Below are 17709 nucleotides of genomic sequence, written 5' to 3' on the forward strand. Positions count from 1 at the left end.
CTAGCAGCTGCCTGTTTGAGGGAGGGGTGAATGAGTTGAGCTGCAGGAAGCTTGTTCAGCCATGTTAGTTTTCTCTAGTGTTCACAAACGATGAGAGAGAGGAGCCATGGCCTTGTCACTGAGCGGAGACGATGAGGAATATGATTCAGAGTCTGAGCAGGTCAGAGCTCCCACATTTCATTATGTCACCTCCGTTTGTATACGTGTGTGTTTTTGTCAAAACGTGCGTTGAGAGAGAAAGGTTTTTGCGAGTGGAAATGTGTTTTCTTCTGTGGCTTCAGGTTACCCGCTGTTTTCCTCAGTATCGAGTTGAAATGTGTCCTTTTATAACCTTTCTACAGTCATACGGTTTAATACTCAGTTAATGTTATGTAAACATGGTTAAATAGAGTCGGGCTGCTTATTGGGATTGATACCCTGTCTGTCCACACATACACACACACAGCGTGTCCTCTCCTCCTTGGACAACATATATCACGTTAGCCATAACTGACCCATTTTGTACTGACCACCTCTTAATACAGAGTTTCATCCTCTTATGTTATACACGTGTGGACAAAATCTTCCATCTATCTGAAAAGCCTTGCATGTACACGCTGTGATTTACACAATGTACTCTAATCCCACATGTCCGGTTAGTGAAAAAAAATGCATACTTGTGATTGATTTCCTCACACTTCCTAAAGTTACCCCTCTCACTCTGTGCCTTTAAGAAGGCTTTATGCTCAATGTTGTCTAGCAGAGGCGGGGGGGATGGGGTGAGGGAACAATGAAGGGGCTCTGCTACTTCTGTTGTGGTTCCCAAACTGGGGTCCAGTGACCCCTCAAACCCCTGGCTGGAATAATGGTTTGACTTAAACTGTTGTTATTTTTTAGGCCACTTGTCTTGCACCAGGAGGAGGAAAATACAGCACTGGAGTTTTTTTAATCAGATATTACACTCTGTTTTCTGAGGTTCTTTAGGAGAAAGTTTTTATTTGTAGGCCTGTCATAACAACTACTTTTGTTGCAGGATATATTGCCACAGATATAATTTCGATAAACAGAATTACTGGCATTTTACGACTATCTATGACCATTATAATAACATAATAAAGCAAGTACACTCTTTCACATAGCATGAACTTTTATTTCTTATATATTTACACATCCTATTGAGAGAATACATAATATCCTATATAAATAAAGCATGGATAATTCATACAACACAACTAAAACAATACATGTAATGCACTCTGCTGGCTCTGTTACAGAAACATGCACTTAAACAATATTAAATAGATGGCACATGGGGGAATAGAGAGCAACACTGCGGTCTTATAATGAAAGGGGAAACTGGTGTTTATTCTGGCATTATGTGCTTTTAAATATTGCTGACATTTTTAGGGTAAACAAAATCAAACTTAAAAACAACAGCCAATGATGAGGTCAGCAAAAATAAATGAGAATATTCAATTGTATTGTACGATAATGTTATTATTGCGACATGCCTATTCATTTGTGGTAGGAAGTGTGTGTGTAATTTGGCCATGAATGCTTTCTAACAGTGATATTGCACAAGTCTCCATTAGACACTTGGCCTTCACAACGGAGCAGAAATATGAGAGGTGCTGACATAAGAGCCAGGTCCTGCTGCTTACACAATGTTTACACATACAGCACCCAATAACAGCTCTTCAGAGGCGGTGTTTTGCCCTCTTCGGACATGGTGTTGAAGAAAGCCACACTCACTTTTTCTTTTGTTTTGAGGACAACCAATAGATGAGCCTTGTGACTGATTTCCTCTGAAATCCATGCTGAAGCTGAGTCACAAAACCACGCTCACGGAAGAATACAAGCCATGTTTTTTCTTCCCACACTTCAGGAAGCAATCCCAAATTCCTGACACATTACTGCACAGAGTTACAGTAAAGACGAGGTCAGCTGATAGCTGCTTTGGCAGCCGTGCTCTGCAAAGTGCACAGATTTGTTTTGAGCTTTATGCTACATATTTACTTTAATTAGAGCAAGTTGGTTGTGTGAGATCTGCAGAGACTGGAGCATTTGTTGTGTTCAAAACCTTCCATCAAGAGCTGCAACTAACAATACTTTTTTTAATGGCAAATATATGAGAGCTTCATCGGCAAGGTATTTCTTGTTTTTGGTCTATAACATGAAAATGGTGAAGAATGTTGATCAGTGTCTACAAACACCCAAGATGACAACCTCAAAATATATTCAGTTTAATGTCAGAGAGGAGTTAAGAAATCAGAAATACTAACATTTAAGAAGCTGGAGATGAGAGGTTTTTTTACAATTATGAAATGATACATCTTTGCATCTCCTTTAACACTGTCATTTAAATGGCTTTGTTTAGAGGCTGACTTAAGAAATGATATAAAGCCATTGTGTCAGAAAAGGTCAGGAACATAATATAGCAGCAGAACAACAAAAAAAACATTGTGTGATGTCGACAGTCGCCCTGCAGCTGCAGCCACTCCTCTGATGCTTCCCTCCCATATTTCCACAGGAGTCGGATACATTCATGGCAACATGCCAGGAGAGATCATTCAATCAAAACATACCATTTAAAAGAATCTCATGATAAGATTCCAAAAGAAATATCATGTAAAAGTACAAAAATAAATACAAAAGCATCCACGTCCAGGTGATTTATAGTAAGTTCGAAACAGAGGAGCATTTAAAAGATAGAAAATTAGTGTCAGTGCCTTTCATGATGGTCCCATGAACATGTATTCAATTACTACGCGTGAGGTTACAAGCGTCAAGCTCTTATTCAGACAAAGAATATAATACAGAGATGCATCTTCGAACATATATTCAAACTATATCTGTAAAGCGTCTTTGAGCACCTGTAAAAGCGCTAACAAAATAAATCTATTATTATTATTATATACTTCAACTCATTTATTTAAACACAAAAAACCAGGTAAACACAATCACTTATAGATGTAGTATAAAGTAAATGTAATTTGTATAAATCCCTGTGTACCCTTTACTGTCATATCCTCTGATTTATTTTCCTGCACCTTCTGCAGTATGCTCTGTTGCATTACTGTATTAACAAGTGTCATTATTGTTTTACGTTTCTAATAACTGTATCTGTAACTGTAGGGTACATTTGAACTGTGTTCAGCTTTATTGTTGTTGTGATTAGCTGTATGTGTATTTCTGATTACATTGAAGGCAACAATGTATCAATACATTACGTTTCATGTTGTAGATGCTTTTGTCCAAACCACCTGCAATACCTGCATCTGACCATGAGGTTGAAAAGTAACAGCAAGACTCTTGCATTTACTTTAAAGGTGCCCTATTGTGCTTTTTTGGAGTTTCTTCTTTGCTATAGTGTTATTTAGGTTTGTGTGCATGTAAATAGTCTGCAGAGGCTAAAATCCGTCTCTCCCACACTCCCCCCTCGCGCTCCAACCCAAACCTTTAAAAGTGAATCATACAGAAATAAGAATGGTTTATTTTTCTGCTTGTTGTTTCCTTGTATGTGTGCACACTTCATTCTCTTGTCTCTTCCTAATATCTCTCTGAAAGCATTAGTGTAAAATGTCGTTAGACCGAGTGTTTTGTTTTATTTCCATCCTGTTTGACCTGTTTGACCTGATATCACTCTCGCATTAACAATAAATAATGGTGTGCTGAAATGTAGTGTTGGTAATAAGTGATTAAATCCTGCAGTAAAGCCTCCCGCTGAGAGCTTATTTTTATCATCTCTTGCAGTCGTCTTTTCAAACAGATTGCCCCCAGCAAGGCAAACGTGTTGCCTAGGTAACCTCTCCTGCTAGAACAAGACTCGCTGTAATGGTCTGCGATTTGTCTTATTTTCATAGTCCTGCCATGGCAACAGGGAAGAGTCTAAAAATAAAATGTGAGAAATGCACAAACGAGATATTATGAGCAGAGATCTGAAGCTGAGTGCAGAGCGGTTTAATCACCACGCTACCCTTTTATTTCATTCCTTTCACTCCCATGAGTCACACTCAGCAGTGTGCATGTTTGCAATTTACCAGAGAGGTCGGAGCTGTTGGAGAGGAGCACTTTGATTATATAAAAGGATGGTTAGGATCGTATAACCTGTGCAATCAATTCATTTAATGTAACCATCTCTCAAAGAAAGGGCTGGAACAGTTTATTGAGTCAATTAACAGAAAAGTCCTCCTGCTTTTCAAATGTAAAGACTTTCCGCCAATCTCTTATTTATATCATTTTTTAATTCAAGACTACCTGAAAAAAAAAAAATGAATTTAATGTGGTTTCCCTGTGCTCTGCAAAATTGTGATTGTGGCTGTTCTTCACATTTCTTTTGTGGCATTTTATAAAATAAACAATGAATTAACTGTGAAGAAAGTGATGTCCTTTGTCTGATGTCTTGTACAAAAGCACAATAAGAAAATGTAACCAACAGAGCGGTAGGGAACGAAAGTCCTTTTTAAGTTCTACAGATATAATTGACCTCACCTTAATGCTGGCATATCTGCCTGATGTGAAGTTAACCTGTTTACTGTACTCTAACAATACTGTTATTATCAAACATGGGCAAGAACAATGAATTATATCTAAAGCATGAACAAACAGTATATTGTGTGAGTGCAACATATCAGGATACACTTTGATATGTGTCCTGATGCTCAGCTTCAGCAGGTAATGACAGAGAAGCTGAATAATATCCAGCATCATTATCTTTTTTTAATGTTTTTCTTTTACCTAAAGACTCATGACATCTTTGTGTGTCCTTCAGCTAACTTTTTTCTCTTCCTCTTCCAGCAGCGGGCGGCCAACCGGCCGAAGCCGAAGGTTGGGACGTCGGCGGCGGCCATCAAGCTGCCGTCCAATCGCAGCTCGTCGGGAGCGAGACGCAGGAGGACGCGATGCCGGAAGTGCGAGGCGTGCGTCCGGACCGAGTGTGGAGAGTGTCACTTCTGCAAAGACATGAAGAAGTTCGGAGGGCCGGGGCGCATGAAGCAGTCCTGCATCATGAGGCAGTGCATTGCAGTGAGTGGCACACTTACAAGGGAGGGCTTTGACATTTCATTGGTAGTTTTAGAAAGCTTTGACAAATGTTTTCCACAAATACAAGCTGTGACTCAGACAAATAGCTATGTGCTCTGTTTCTCTTCTAAAAAGTCACGATAATATCATTTTGGTTTAATTAAATCGTAATTATTCCTGCAAAGAGTTGTCAGGTATTGCTAATAACTGTGAAATTATAAAATGTTAAGGTTGATATCATGTTCATTAAAAATAAAATAATCATAATTTCCGTTTTTCTTTTTTCACTATTGTAGAGTTATGGTTACAGATTCTCTCCACTTCCCTACACTAATATTTTTAGTATAATAATTTTGCCAATAGAGAGAACTGTCAAAAGACAAAGTTAAAGATACATTTGACTGATGTCCTTATTATTAATTATTTGTAAATGTCCTATAGATTTCGCAATAATATTGTTATGATGCATTCATTGGCCACATGCATCTAGTAGTGAGGATCTGACATCATGGCGGCCCTCTTCCTACATGTTCTTGATGTTTTCCTCTCTTCACACAGCCGGTGCTGCCTCACACGGCGGTGTGTGTGGTGTGTAAAGAGGCCGGGAAAGAGGACACATTGGAGGAAGAGGAGGAAAAGTTCAACTTCATGCTGATGGAGTGCTCCATCTGCAACGAGATCGTCCATCCCAACTGCCTGAAGGTAAACGAAAGGAGAGCAGCGCTGGGAGCAGGTTGTTGAGCAACACGGCCTTTAGTCCAGTCATCACCGTGTGATCCATTTCAGTTTGAAGTAGTGTGCCAGGAATGCCAGGTCATTGTAGAGTAATGTGTGTGACTCAGACGTATGGACTTTAGTCACTGAAGTTAATTGGAAGCGGTGTTGTTTATGTAACACACTCATCATTATGGGGTTTACAAGCCGTGTGACATCATTGTGTTTGAGGATTTGACTCCCGCCACATGTTTAGGAACACAAGTGATCGGATTTGCTGAGTGTAGGTTGTTACCTCGAATGGATGTTACAAGGTAGATCTCACCAGCAGACATGCTAACTGCATTTCTGAGGCAAAGCCCAAACAGATGTAAAGCAGCACACACCCTGCTTCTGGTTGTTAACGTCAGGCCAGCACAGGCTTGGTCAAACCAGTTTCTCAGACGAGCGCTGTCAAGTTGTTTAGCAGCAAGCATCAACTAAGGCATCAAATATGTTTTTCCTTTTTGTTTCATACGTAATAATAAAGAAACGCTTATTTAAGTAGGAGTTTAAATATGTTTTTAAGCCATTCTTGTCGTTTGTATATCATTAACTTTACTCTGGGTGTTACCTTGATTTTTTTTAAAGAAAACTTTTTTATATCAGTTTTTCTCCACAGTGAATCATTCGTAAAGAATTTTCTCCGTTTCTTTTTTTATATTTAAGCTAAACTTAGTCATCACCATATCATAACACTTCTTTACAAATTCTGACACAACCCTTTCAAACAATACAAGTCTGATTCATGCAGTTGTCATGCACTTCCTACGTAATACATTCATTTAAAAAAATTAAAAAAACATTACAGTTCAAAACACTCAGTGGCGTGAGTCTGAAACAGTGGCTCACCTGTGCATGAGTGACTTGGGCAGAAGTATTTTGATAGTTCATTTACTTCAGTTCCTCAATACTTTTCATTGTTTATTTATTCTGTAATCGCTGTGAAGGCATGTGAGAAAAACAACATTTTCTTTACTCAACCAGTGTGATCCCTAATCTGTATAAAATGTTCATTTTGTTGGTAAACCTTTCCTTTGACTTCACTCCCCTTCCCTATTGAATACATGAAGAGTGTGCACGGTATCTGAGGTTAAACTGTGCTGACCTGCCTGGCAGGCGCATGTCACAACCGTCACTTTCACTTCCCCTCTCTTGTTTGTGTTGTAAAAACTGAGCGTTAAAGCTTGTTGTTCTTGTTGAGATCCGGTTCATTTCCTTGTTGGTGTTTCAGGTGAGCGATGCCTCAGGAGTGGTGAACGATGAGCTGCCCAACTGCTGGGAATGCCCCAAATGCAACCATGCTGGAAAAAGTGGAAAAGTGAGTATAAACATGTGAGTCAACAGGTTCAGAGGATATATCTGCTTACTAAGGCTGTGTTGGAAGTGTTCTGACTCACCCATTGTAAAAGTTTTACTACTAAAGATCTCTGAGATTTATTTCAGTATTGCTCATAGATAGTAGAAGCTTTCTTTATTCAGTATTACTTTCAGTATTTCAGTTTGTGTGTTGATGATTATCTTGCCACTTCCTGTTTATACTTTTCTAGTTTGTGAAAGTCTTTCACATGTGACTGTGTTTGTCACAGACGCAGGAAACCACTGACTCAGCCAGTGGTGGAAGAAGTACTCGGATCTTATACTGCAGTTAAATTAATAACACCACAGATTAAAAAGACTTTGATAAAAGCTTTACTAAGTACAAGTAAAAAAGTATGTTATTAAACTCAACCTGGAACCCTGCAGTCAAGGTTATGCACATATTTATTATATAGTATTGGATATTTAATATATATTCCAATCTAATTTTGCAGGTAGTTATTAGGGAGCCTTTTCTTTTCTTTATATGAGGGGTAATTTAATCTAATATAATACAGAATTGATTAGATGCTTACATTCATTATTGATTGCAAATGGAATAAAAAGTTGCATATTTGCCTCTTAGATCAAGGCAGAGCTATAAAGTAGCAAATAGTAAATGACTATCAAGTAAATAACCAGGTTTGATGGGTTTTTATTATTGTTTCAGTCAAGTTTAAATGTAAAAGGGTCACTATTTGTTTCTGCCTGGTGGCTTTAAAGAGAGCATATTAATTGTATGTTCTTTACGTTAATACATTATAATAAGTAATCATTTGAAATAAGTGATTTGAAATGACCCTATAGTTACCTAAACAGGTGCCATAGCATTGCAAAAAATGTAGTGAGTGTTACGTAGCAGAAAATAGAAAAACTCAAGTACCCTAACCTTGAGATGCTACTTTTCAAATTTGAATAGATTTCTTGATTTGTATTTCTACCTCTAGAAGTAACACGCTGTCTGCTTTGATCGCAGGCACACTTCCTCAAACCTCAGGGACGTTTGTAGTACGGTTGGTTTTCCAGCCCGTGATAGGCTAAAGGTATAAAGTTGTCTCGCAATTTTTGTCCCCCTTGGCATTGAAACAAAAAAGGGGTCCAGGGTTCAAGTACGCCTCCAACCTCCCGGGCTCTCTGCTGAGGGAGCAGAAGTCTCTGAAGGAGGAGGGGGACGCGTCCACAACGGTGAAGAGGAGGCCGGACAGAGAGGAGACCCCCAGGTACCGACCGGAGGAGACTCTCCACCGACAGCCCCCCCTGCTCTCCCCTAGCAACCTGCCCCGCCCCCGGCCCGAGGACAAACTGAGGAAGAAGAGGAAGCTGTTTGATGACGATGAGGAAGAGGATCTCGGCGTGAGGAAGAAGGTTAGTATCTTTATTACCCTTTTTTTTCAGAAGTGAGTATTTGAGTATAGACTTCTTCAGGGTTCCCACGGTACCTGGAAAACATGGGATTCATTTTTTCATTTTCCAAGTATGGAAAAGTCATGGAAACTGAGCAAAAGTGAACACTTACATGGAAATAGAAACAGTTGTCCTGGAAATTTGTATTGGATGAGGTGTAAAATAGAAATAAAATGAAACTATTGAGCACAGAATTAAGATGAGTTTATAAAAACCCTTTACATGTGAACAGCTTTTACTGTAGATAGAAATGGATGATTCCATGTTGTAGACCATGCTCTTGGCATCCTATATGGTATATTGGATGTTGGAATTTGATGCAGGCAACTTGGTGATATGGACTTTAAAAGTATAGTTTCGGATTGGTGGACTTCAGGAATAATAACGTTACTCGCGATCTCAATAGAAGGGTCAAATACATGCATTTCCCAGCCAACACGGGAGCCTTGACATCGACAGTGAAACTTCTTATGCAAGTTTATCCTCAAATGTAAGTAGCTGTGTTTTAACTGTGGTAAACTTGGGTTTATCAACGTTAGTTAGTAAGCAGTGCAATCTTGCTAACTAGCTAGCAACTTGAGTTTGAGTTCGTTTTGAATTTGGATTTGTTAATGATGGTTAGCAAGCACATGGAGTCCAATCTTGCTAGCCAACATTCAGTTTGCTAACTAACTAGCTAGTGTTGTCTAGCTTGCATTGCTAGCTAACGACCAATACATTTTCACATTAGGCTGTGACATTACTTCTATACTAGTTGACATGAATAGTCTAGTCTTGATACATTTTGTAACATTCATTCTTATATCTACTTTTAGCTATTTTGTGATTTTTCGTTTTTTTCTTTAAAAAAAATGATACTACTAAATACGAACATTTGGGGTGAGACATTTTTGAAAAATCATTGATCATGCCTAGACTGATTCTATACATCTATACTGTTAAGCTAAGCTTACTAGTGAGGTTGCTGTACTTAGGAACGACAGGGGAACCAGCCTTATGTTTTCCCTTTTAGGTTCATTAGTTTGATTTAAAAAAGCTTTTACAGAGTAAGAGTAGGCATACTACCCCTTCTACGTAAGACTCATAATCTAATGACACAATGACACGCGGCAGATTCAAGTCACATTGGAAAGATGACTCTCAATACAAGGACTGGATTGGAGAGGTACCAGGAGATGTCCACAAGGCTTATTGCAAGTTTAGCCGCAAGTCATTTGACATCAGCAATATGGGGGTCGCTTCCCTCAAGAGCCATTCAAAAGGACAAATCCACACCAAGTTAGCTGGACAGCTAAATAATGAAAGAAGAATGACAGATTTCTTGACTACAAAAACAGGAGAGGGAAGAAGCGGCCCAACAAGCAAGGATATCGAAAGTGACAGTCAGGTGCCCAGTAACAGCAGTGAACAGCCTACGGAAAAAGGCTCTGGAGCTCAGGGGAAAATATTTGTTTCAAGCCAAGCTGTATTTGAAGCAGAGATTCCCTGGGTCATGAAGATGGTCAGGTCACATATCACGTTCAACTCCAACTCTGACATTTCAAACACTTTTGCTCAGGTGTTCCCAGACAGCGAAATTGCCAAACAATTTACTTGTGGCGCAACAAAATCGGCTTACCTTATATGTTTTGGCTTGTATCCTCATTTTAAAGAGCAGCTGATCGAAGACGTAAGAAAAAGCAAAGTGTCATGTAGTGTCTTTTGACGAATGCCTTAACAAAGTGACACAAACAGAATAGATGGATATCATTCTGCGCTACTGGAGTGAACGCGAAGGGAAAGTAGCTGTGCGTTACTTCACTTCAGAGTTCCTAGGACACACTCAGGCAGAGAAGCTCTTGGAGAGTATCAACAAATCCCTGTCACCTCTGGACCCCAAGAAGCCCCTGCAAATATCGATGGACGGCCCTACAGTGAATTGGAAGTTCTTAAGAATATTCCAAGAGGACAAGAGCAAAGAGGATCCAGATGCACCAAAGCTCATCAACCTGGGAAGTTGTGGTCTGCATGTTGTGCATGGAAGTTTCCAGACCGGAGAGAGGGGAACAGGTTGGAAAATCGGAAATGCGCTTTGGCAGGTGCTCCATGACTCGCCAGCAAGGCGAGAGGATTTCAGTGAGCTGACTAAAACGGCAAGATTTCCTCTGAAGTTCTGTGCCACTCGATGGGTTGAAGACTTGCAAGTTGCTGAGCGGGCAATCAAAGTGTGGCCAGCTGTGATGGCGTACATCCACAGCCACAAGAAACTTCCGAAGAGTAAAGTGCCAACATCTGCGTCCTACTTGACAGTCAAGAAGGCAACCGAAGACCCTCTTTTCCTGGCTCAACTTGAGTTTTTCGCTTTTGTTGCAAGACAGCTGAAGCCTTTTTTGAAGGTATTTCAGACAGATGCCCCAATGGTGCCATTCTTGGCAAAGGAGCTCCAAAGCACCCTGACAGGCCTGCTGTCATGCTTTATCAAGAGAGAAGAGCTGACAAAGATCAAGACACCTCTCCAGCTCACTAAACTGGACCCCCAAGAGAAGCAAATCCATGTCCCACTCAAACACCTGGACATAGGATTTTCAACCAAGCAGGCTTTGCAGAAGGGATCTGAGAAGCTCCAGGAAAATCCAGTAAAAATCGTGGAGTTCAAAAAAGAATGTGTCTCCTTACTCGCAATGACCTGCAAGAAAATTATGGAGAGAAGTCCTCTCATGTATCCAGCTGTGCGGCATACGAGGTCCCTTGACCCTGTGATGATTGTGACAGAAACCGAAAGTACAACAGCAATGTTTGAGAAAGTCCTTCAGGTTCTCCTCAATGCTGGATGGTGCCCTGCCACAGAGTGTGACAAAGTCCTTTCTCAGTATAAAGCATTCTCACTCGATGTCAACACAAGCCACAAAGCAGAGTTACAAGAATTTGTTTACAGCTGCAGACTTGATGAATTCTTCGGAAGATATCTCAGTGGCAAAGAAGAGTATGCAGAACTGTGGAACATCATGCAATGTCTCTTCACGCTGTCTCATGGACAAGCTGCAGTAGAAAGGGGGTACACTGTTAACAAGGATATGCTTGTTGAAAACCTACAGGAGAAGACGCTAATAGCAATGCGCTTGGTCCACGATGCAATGGCTGGGCACACAGATGGAGCTCTTCCAAAAGACCTCAAGCAACACTGCAGAGGAGTAAGGACAAGATATGAGATGTATCTGGAAGACCAGAAGAAGTTGAGAGAGCAAACTACTAAAGAGAAGAAAAGAAAGGAGCTCTCCCAGGAAATCCAGAAAGTGAAAACAAAGCGTAATGACTAGCGCTGAAACAATGGAGGAAGAAGCACATGAAATGGCAGTCATGGCAGAGAAGAAGCACGATTTTACACTGCTGTCAAAATCCAATGCCTATCGGAAAGGGGTTGCTGATAAAAAGGAAGAGGTGGCAGCTCTAGACAAAGCCCTGAAAGAGCTGCAAGAGTCTGTCAATAAGTTAAAGCAATGAGGTATGCGCGATAGTCTTTATGGATGTATGAAAGATTGTAATATTTATTGGTCACCCTCCTAAAGACAAATATAACACCCTTTTAGCTTATGGAGATGACCAATTTTAACTCAAAATAACATTCTGTTTCAGATCTTCAGACTGTAGAGAGGAGGAGGAAGAGGAGTGGAGAGGGGGAGGAGCCAGGAGGGCACATAAGGAAAGAGGAGGATAAGAGAGTAGAGGATGACAGAGGAAAAGGGAGAAGAGTGGAGAGGAGTTGAGAAGAGTAGGAAGAGAAGACAGGAGCGGACACAAGAGGGGAGGTGTGGAGAGAAGAGGACAGGATGAGATAGGAGAGGAGTGGAAGAGAGAACATATATCAATCCCAGTGCTCATGTGTTTCAAAGTTCCAGCTCAATAAATTGTAGTTCATCTACAGCTTGTTGCATTATTTCATGCATTGATATTATCAATAAGACATCATATCTAAGCATTTACAATGTAGACTTGACTGGCACATCTTTTAAATCAAGTAAGTAGTCAGGTGTCCTAGGGGGTTGTGTGTGTGTGTGAGGGGAGGGGGGCGCGGATGGGGGCGGAAAGCTTCAGGGGCCTATAGATCATCACTTAATATGGTACCTGGAAAATCAGGAGGTAGCATGGAAAAAAATGTCAAGGCAAGCGTGGGAACCTTCCTGTTGCCAGATGATGCCAGTAGGAGCGTTTCTGGTGTTTTACTCACGTTTGATGTGTAGAAAACACGGTTAAACTGAATTATTTTCAATTTAATTATTATATCTTCCACTCACCCAGAGTTACAGGCTAACAACGCATGATTCAAATGGTTTCAGTTGAGTTTAAATTAAGAGTAATAACTTTATTTTCTGGCCTGGAAACTTTAAGGAGAGCATATTAACTGTATGTTAATAGATCATAAGAAATGTCCAAACCCCTGGAGAACACATGTCATATCTTTCTGTCAATGGGGGGGGGGGGGGGGGAATGAGCAGGTTTCATATTTCTATCACTGTAGATCGATTTGATAAACACTTTTGACTACGGCAGAGTCATTTGTCATGAGGAAAATGCAGAATGTAACCCCTCCTGCTAAGGACAAAAGCCAGATGTTAACGGGTGTTCATCTTCGTCCAAGAGGAAAGGGATGTGTGAGTCGTTTGTGTGAGTCTCCTGCACCAATGAAACCCAGCCCATATGTGATCATCAGACACTAGACAACAAGCAGGATGGACACATGACTTTAATGATATACAGTTCCAAACATTCAAAGAAAGAAAACCAATGAGAAAACGTCAGAACACTTTGCATCAGTTGCACTCTGAATCTCGTTCTACTTTTTGTATAATGACAATAAAATACTTTAACTTAACATTACATGTTACACGCTTTTATCCAAAGCGACTTACATACTCAATACTTTGGACAATCCCCACAGGAGCAATTTGAGGTGAAGTGTCTTGCCCAGGGACACAACGACATGCTGACTGCAGTGGGGTTTGAACCTGTGACCCCCTGATCCAAACACCAACGCTCTATCCACTGCGCCACACGCCTCCAACATAACATAATCCTTCTCTTTTTGTAAATGGCCAACTCAACATATTATCTTGGCTTTAGACCACTCACATACATTTCAGGTTCCTCAACAGAATGAATTCTTGAGGCAAAGTACTTGGGGATATGCAACATAAAGTAAAACTCCTCCTCAACATCCCCAAGATCCCCACAAACTGCCCTATCTGTAAAACTTATTTGTAAATATTGCAATTAATTCTCTTTTTGTATCCTATAGGAAAAGTCAGATGATCCTTATTACTCCAAACTCCTACATCATATAAAGACAGAAGAGGAGGACGAAGACCCCTATGAGGAGGAGGATGAAGAAGGCAGGGTGCCTCACTTCAGGGGAGGTGTAGAAAGGAGAGGGCGTTTTGGGGACCCTGAAGACGAAGCAGATGAGAGGGACTCCAGGAGTGCACTCTTGAACCCCTCCGTTAAAACTCCTTTTGGAGACAGTGACCAGTCGCTCTGCAGCTCCCCGCAGGCCGGCCCCAGCAGCGAGGGCGGCAGTGAGACCCAGGAAAAGGGTCCGCGTCGCAAAGCCCGCCGGAAGCGCCGTTTACCCAACAGAGAGCTGAGCCGGGAGCTGAGCAAAGCCCTGAACCAGGAGATCCAGAAGACGGAGGACTGCCTGGCCAACGAGAACCGGCAGCCCCTCAAGGTGGAGCCGCAGACGGAGAACGAGGAACCCCAGAGGCTGTTCCGCAACGAGCTGGGGGATCAGAGGCCCCACCTCAAGAACAAAGAGATGAACGGGACCCCCTGGGAGCTGCGCCACTTCTACCCCAGTCAGATCACCCCGCTGGGCTTCAACAGGAGCACCCCCACCAACCGGCCCGTGCCCCCACACTCCCCGCCCAAGTGTGTCCAGATGGAGCGGCACGTGATTCGGCCGCCCCCGATAAGCCCGCCCCCCGACAGACTGCCGCTGAAAGACGGGAAATCCCACGTCATTCAGCGAGAGGTGTGGATGAAGATCTTCGGATACCTCACCCACCAGGAGTTGTGCGTCTGCATGAGGGTCTGCAAGACGTGGAACCGATGGTATGGGGACGAGACACACTCGTTTAACATGAGGGGCGATACTGCTTAGGACAAATATCTCATCAGTTATAAGCTACGAACAATTTATATCTCAAAGTTTTTTATATCATCTCTAAAACGACACAGCTGTTGGATTTCACCTGTTGATGTTTATGATCGTTCCCAAAAGCATCGCTCTTGCAAACCAATTCCCCAAATGTCTTTTTGAATTCGTATTGATTTTTACAAATGTCTACTTTATCATATCATTTAGTTTGACTTCAACTTCACACAAATGCACCATTTAATTTGAAATGCAGTTTGCAGGTGGCAGCTTCTTTTCCATTGATTTATTATTGACAAACTAACTGAATGGGAAAGTTGCCTTTTCAAGTCAGTTTTAATTTGAAGTCAGTTTTCACACGTTCTTGCAGTAATGCATTGGGTTACCATTCTTAGCTCAAACATGTCTTTTGCTTTGGCGCGGTTTCCCTGAAGATACAAAAAACACACCACATCTGCCCATTTACAAAAGAGCAGACCGCCAAAGTAGGGTCTTAAAAAGTATTTGTTCTCTATGTTAACAATAATGTAATTTACCACATACAACAAACCCTAAACACATTGAAAACATCCCCCAACTGTCGTAACACAAATATTTCTGCTCAGATTTTATACATCTTAATAACATGGTTACATATAAATATTCTTTCTGATGTCCAGGTGTTGTGATAAGAGACTCTGGACGATGATCGACCTGAACCGCTGCACCTCCATCACGCCTCTCATGCTGAGTGGGATTATCCGCCGGCAGCCGGGCTCCCTGGACCTCAGCTGGACCAACATCTCCAAGAAACAATTGGGCTGGCTTATAAACAGATTGCCAGGTAACTATGAGTGATTCTTGAACTGCAGACAAGGAAACTCTCCCTGTTTTAGTTCCTTCTGTCCAGCGTCAGTATTTTAAAGTGCTGCTGTGTGTTTTCAGGTCTTCGGGTGTTAAAGTTGTCGGGGTGTTCCTGGGCGGCGGTCTCTGCGCTCTGCACCTCCAGCTGCCCTCTGCTGCGCACCCTGGACGTCCAGTGGGTAGAGGGGCTCAAAGACGCTCAGATGAGGGACCTCCTCTCTCCCCCCACAGACAACAGACCAGGTAACCATTAGGTCAATGGAATCAAGCACAGCCATCATGCTAACGTTTAGTTACTACTTTATGAGCACCCTTAATGATTCAATCACTACATTTAAAAGTATAACATTTCAACGTTAAAAGGAGAAATTATTAACCTGTTATTGTTTGTTTATTATCCCAAATGTTTCCAATTTTTTTTAAACCTAAAGAAATCTGTCAAATGAATCCACTTTACACACGTGTCAGCATAAGGGTTGTCTGCGGAAGCGGTCATAACATTTAGTTTTTAATAGATTTTTAGGCTACATTTTTTTGATGCAAATTTAAAATCGTGATCGTTTTAAATTATATATATATATAGTCTTTATGAAGATTTACAATGACTTTTAAAGAGTTTTAATCACATGGTCCATAAGTATAATATTAAACATGTTTCCTGTATGATTGCTCATTTTTGACGAGTTTTCTTGAAATATAGGTATAATATTTTTGTCCTCAGACCTAAGTTAGATTTAAATCTTAGGAATACAAATCAGCTTTAAAGTACGAACATAATGTGACTGACTTCTCATTTATAGCTTTTAGACATCGTACAGATCCTTATTTACTGTCGTGCACCTGTTGACAAAATACATGAACTAATCTGTGATGTTCTTTATGTGACTTTGATCACAGGTCAGCTGGATAACCGCTGCAAGCTGCGGAACGTGGAGGACCTGCGCCTGGCGGGGCTGGACATCACCGACACGTCTCTACGCCTCATCAGCCGGCAGATGCCCTCTCTCTCCATGCTGGACCTGAGCTACTGCAACCACATCAACGACCAGTCGGTCAACCTGCTGACCGCCGCCGGGACCACCACCAGGGACTCCCTAACAGACATCAACCTGTCAGGTGAGAGAGGCACGGGAGGGGGGGCTGACATACAGGTGTGAGACTGTACGAAGTGAGATGCTCTAATTAAAATGGCCACACAAGCTAGTTTAAAGGGAAACTCGTCACTAGATGAGTTATTATAAATAGATCGGGTAGTGGGGTTTACATCCTCAATAATCTATGAAATCTGCAGAATTAAAGGTGGGGTATGTCATTTATTTCAGAAACACTTTTTGTTATATTCCATGGAATGCTCTTAACATCCCGATTGCAATGAATACATGAAATGCTTTGACAATAAATACATAAAAATGTTTGATCTGTGGAAGCCTTGGCGCTGTAAAAAGTACGACCAATCATTTTGATTGGCTAAAGTAACTGGATGGCCTACCTGCCTGTCAGCCTTCCATCTGTGCACACACTTATCTCGTGCCCTCATTGGTCATGTGCGCGTTCCTGTGTGTTGGAGGAGGGGCTCTGTAAGGAAGTGGCAGATTTTTTCCGGTTGTGTATTTTCAAATTCTAGCGCACTCTAACTGGTTTCTCCCAAATTATATAAACAGAAATTAAGTAATTTAAGGATTTGTCAATTTACAATCCAAAATCATCAGAATATATAGTCAATTAGGTGTGATTAGCAGAGAACAAAAGATAGGGAGTTTCCTATTTTAAGTGTTCATTTTGTAGACAGAAACTATGTTGAAATATGTTTTGTTAATGACCTTTTATTACATAATTACAACTAGACAAAAAGAAGGATTTGATCTCATGTATTATAGATTTCATCTTGATACTGTAAATCAAACTCTGCTTACTTGTTCCAGTTTCAGTAGAGCCCCGGACAGGATCATGTAAGACCTTAGCAGTTTTCTCATTTTGCCTGCAGGTATAACAATATGTTAATTTCACTACAGGAGAAACGTAATGTTCTCTGCAACTGGGTGAACAATTATATATATATATAGTATATCGCTTACAGCAATCCCCCAAAACTAGTTGGAAAATATAATCAATAATCCAATATCAAGCACCCCTACATGCACTTAATATATCCAACAATTGTAGAAGCTATTTGATATCCAGTCAAGTTTCACCACACATCCTTTATAAATATCAAGCTTGTG

The 17709-nt window shown here is 41.0% G+C and overlaps 2 protein-coding genes across 8 annotated transcripts in view; one reads left to right on the forward strand and one right to left on the reverse strand.

The window, feature by feature from the left end:
* kdm2ba (lysine (K)-specific demethylase 2Ba) overlaps window positions 1-17709 on the forward strand; it is an 18949-nt gene continuing 1240 nt past the window's right edge. Inside the window, exons 1-9 of one of the 3 annotated variants that reach the window (XM_079685944.1) lie at window positions 1-160; window positions 4777-5004; window positions 5560-5703; window positions 6989-7075; window positions 8182-8478; window positions 13790-14601; window positions 15304-15467; window positions 15569-15730; window positions 16385-16603. In XM_079685944.1, coding sequence (XP_079542070.1) covers window positions 107-160; window positions 4777-5004; window positions 5560-5703; window positions 6989-7075; window positions 8182-8478; window positions 13790-14601; window positions 15304-15467; window positions 15569-15730; window positions 16385-16603 — 2167 coding nt within the window. In that variant the 5' untranslated portion in view covers window positions 1-106. The remainder of the gene's footprint in view (window positions 161-4776; window positions 5005-5559; window positions 5704-6988; window positions 7076-8181; window positions 8479-13789; window positions 14602-15303; window positions 15468-15568; window positions 15731-16384; window positions 16604-17709) is intronic. The other 2 variants (XM_079685946.1, XM_079685945.1) reach the window with 2 other exon arrangements.
* Window positions 16611-17709, reverse strand: part of rnf34a (ring finger protein 34a) — a 12105-nt gene continuing 11006 nt past the window's right edge. For 4 of the 5 annotated variants that reach the window (XM_079685951.1, XM_079685948.1, XM_079685949.1 and 1 more), the window contains one exon: window positions 17112-17465. In XM_079685951.1, the coding sequence (XP_079542077.1) occupies window positions 17300-17465 (166 nt within the window). In that variant the 3' untranslated portion in view covers window positions 17112-17299. Of the gene's footprint in view, window positions 17063-17111; window positions 17466-17709 lie in introns of those variants that run through there. The other variant, XM_079685950.1, reaches the window with a different exon arrangement.

Source organism: Notothenia rossii (assembly GCF_949606895.1).
Source record: "Notothenia rossii genome assembly, chromosome: 6".
NCBI classification, from domain to species: Eukaryota; Metazoa; Chordata; class Actinopteri; order Perciformes; family Nototheniidae; genus Notothenia; species Notothenia rossii.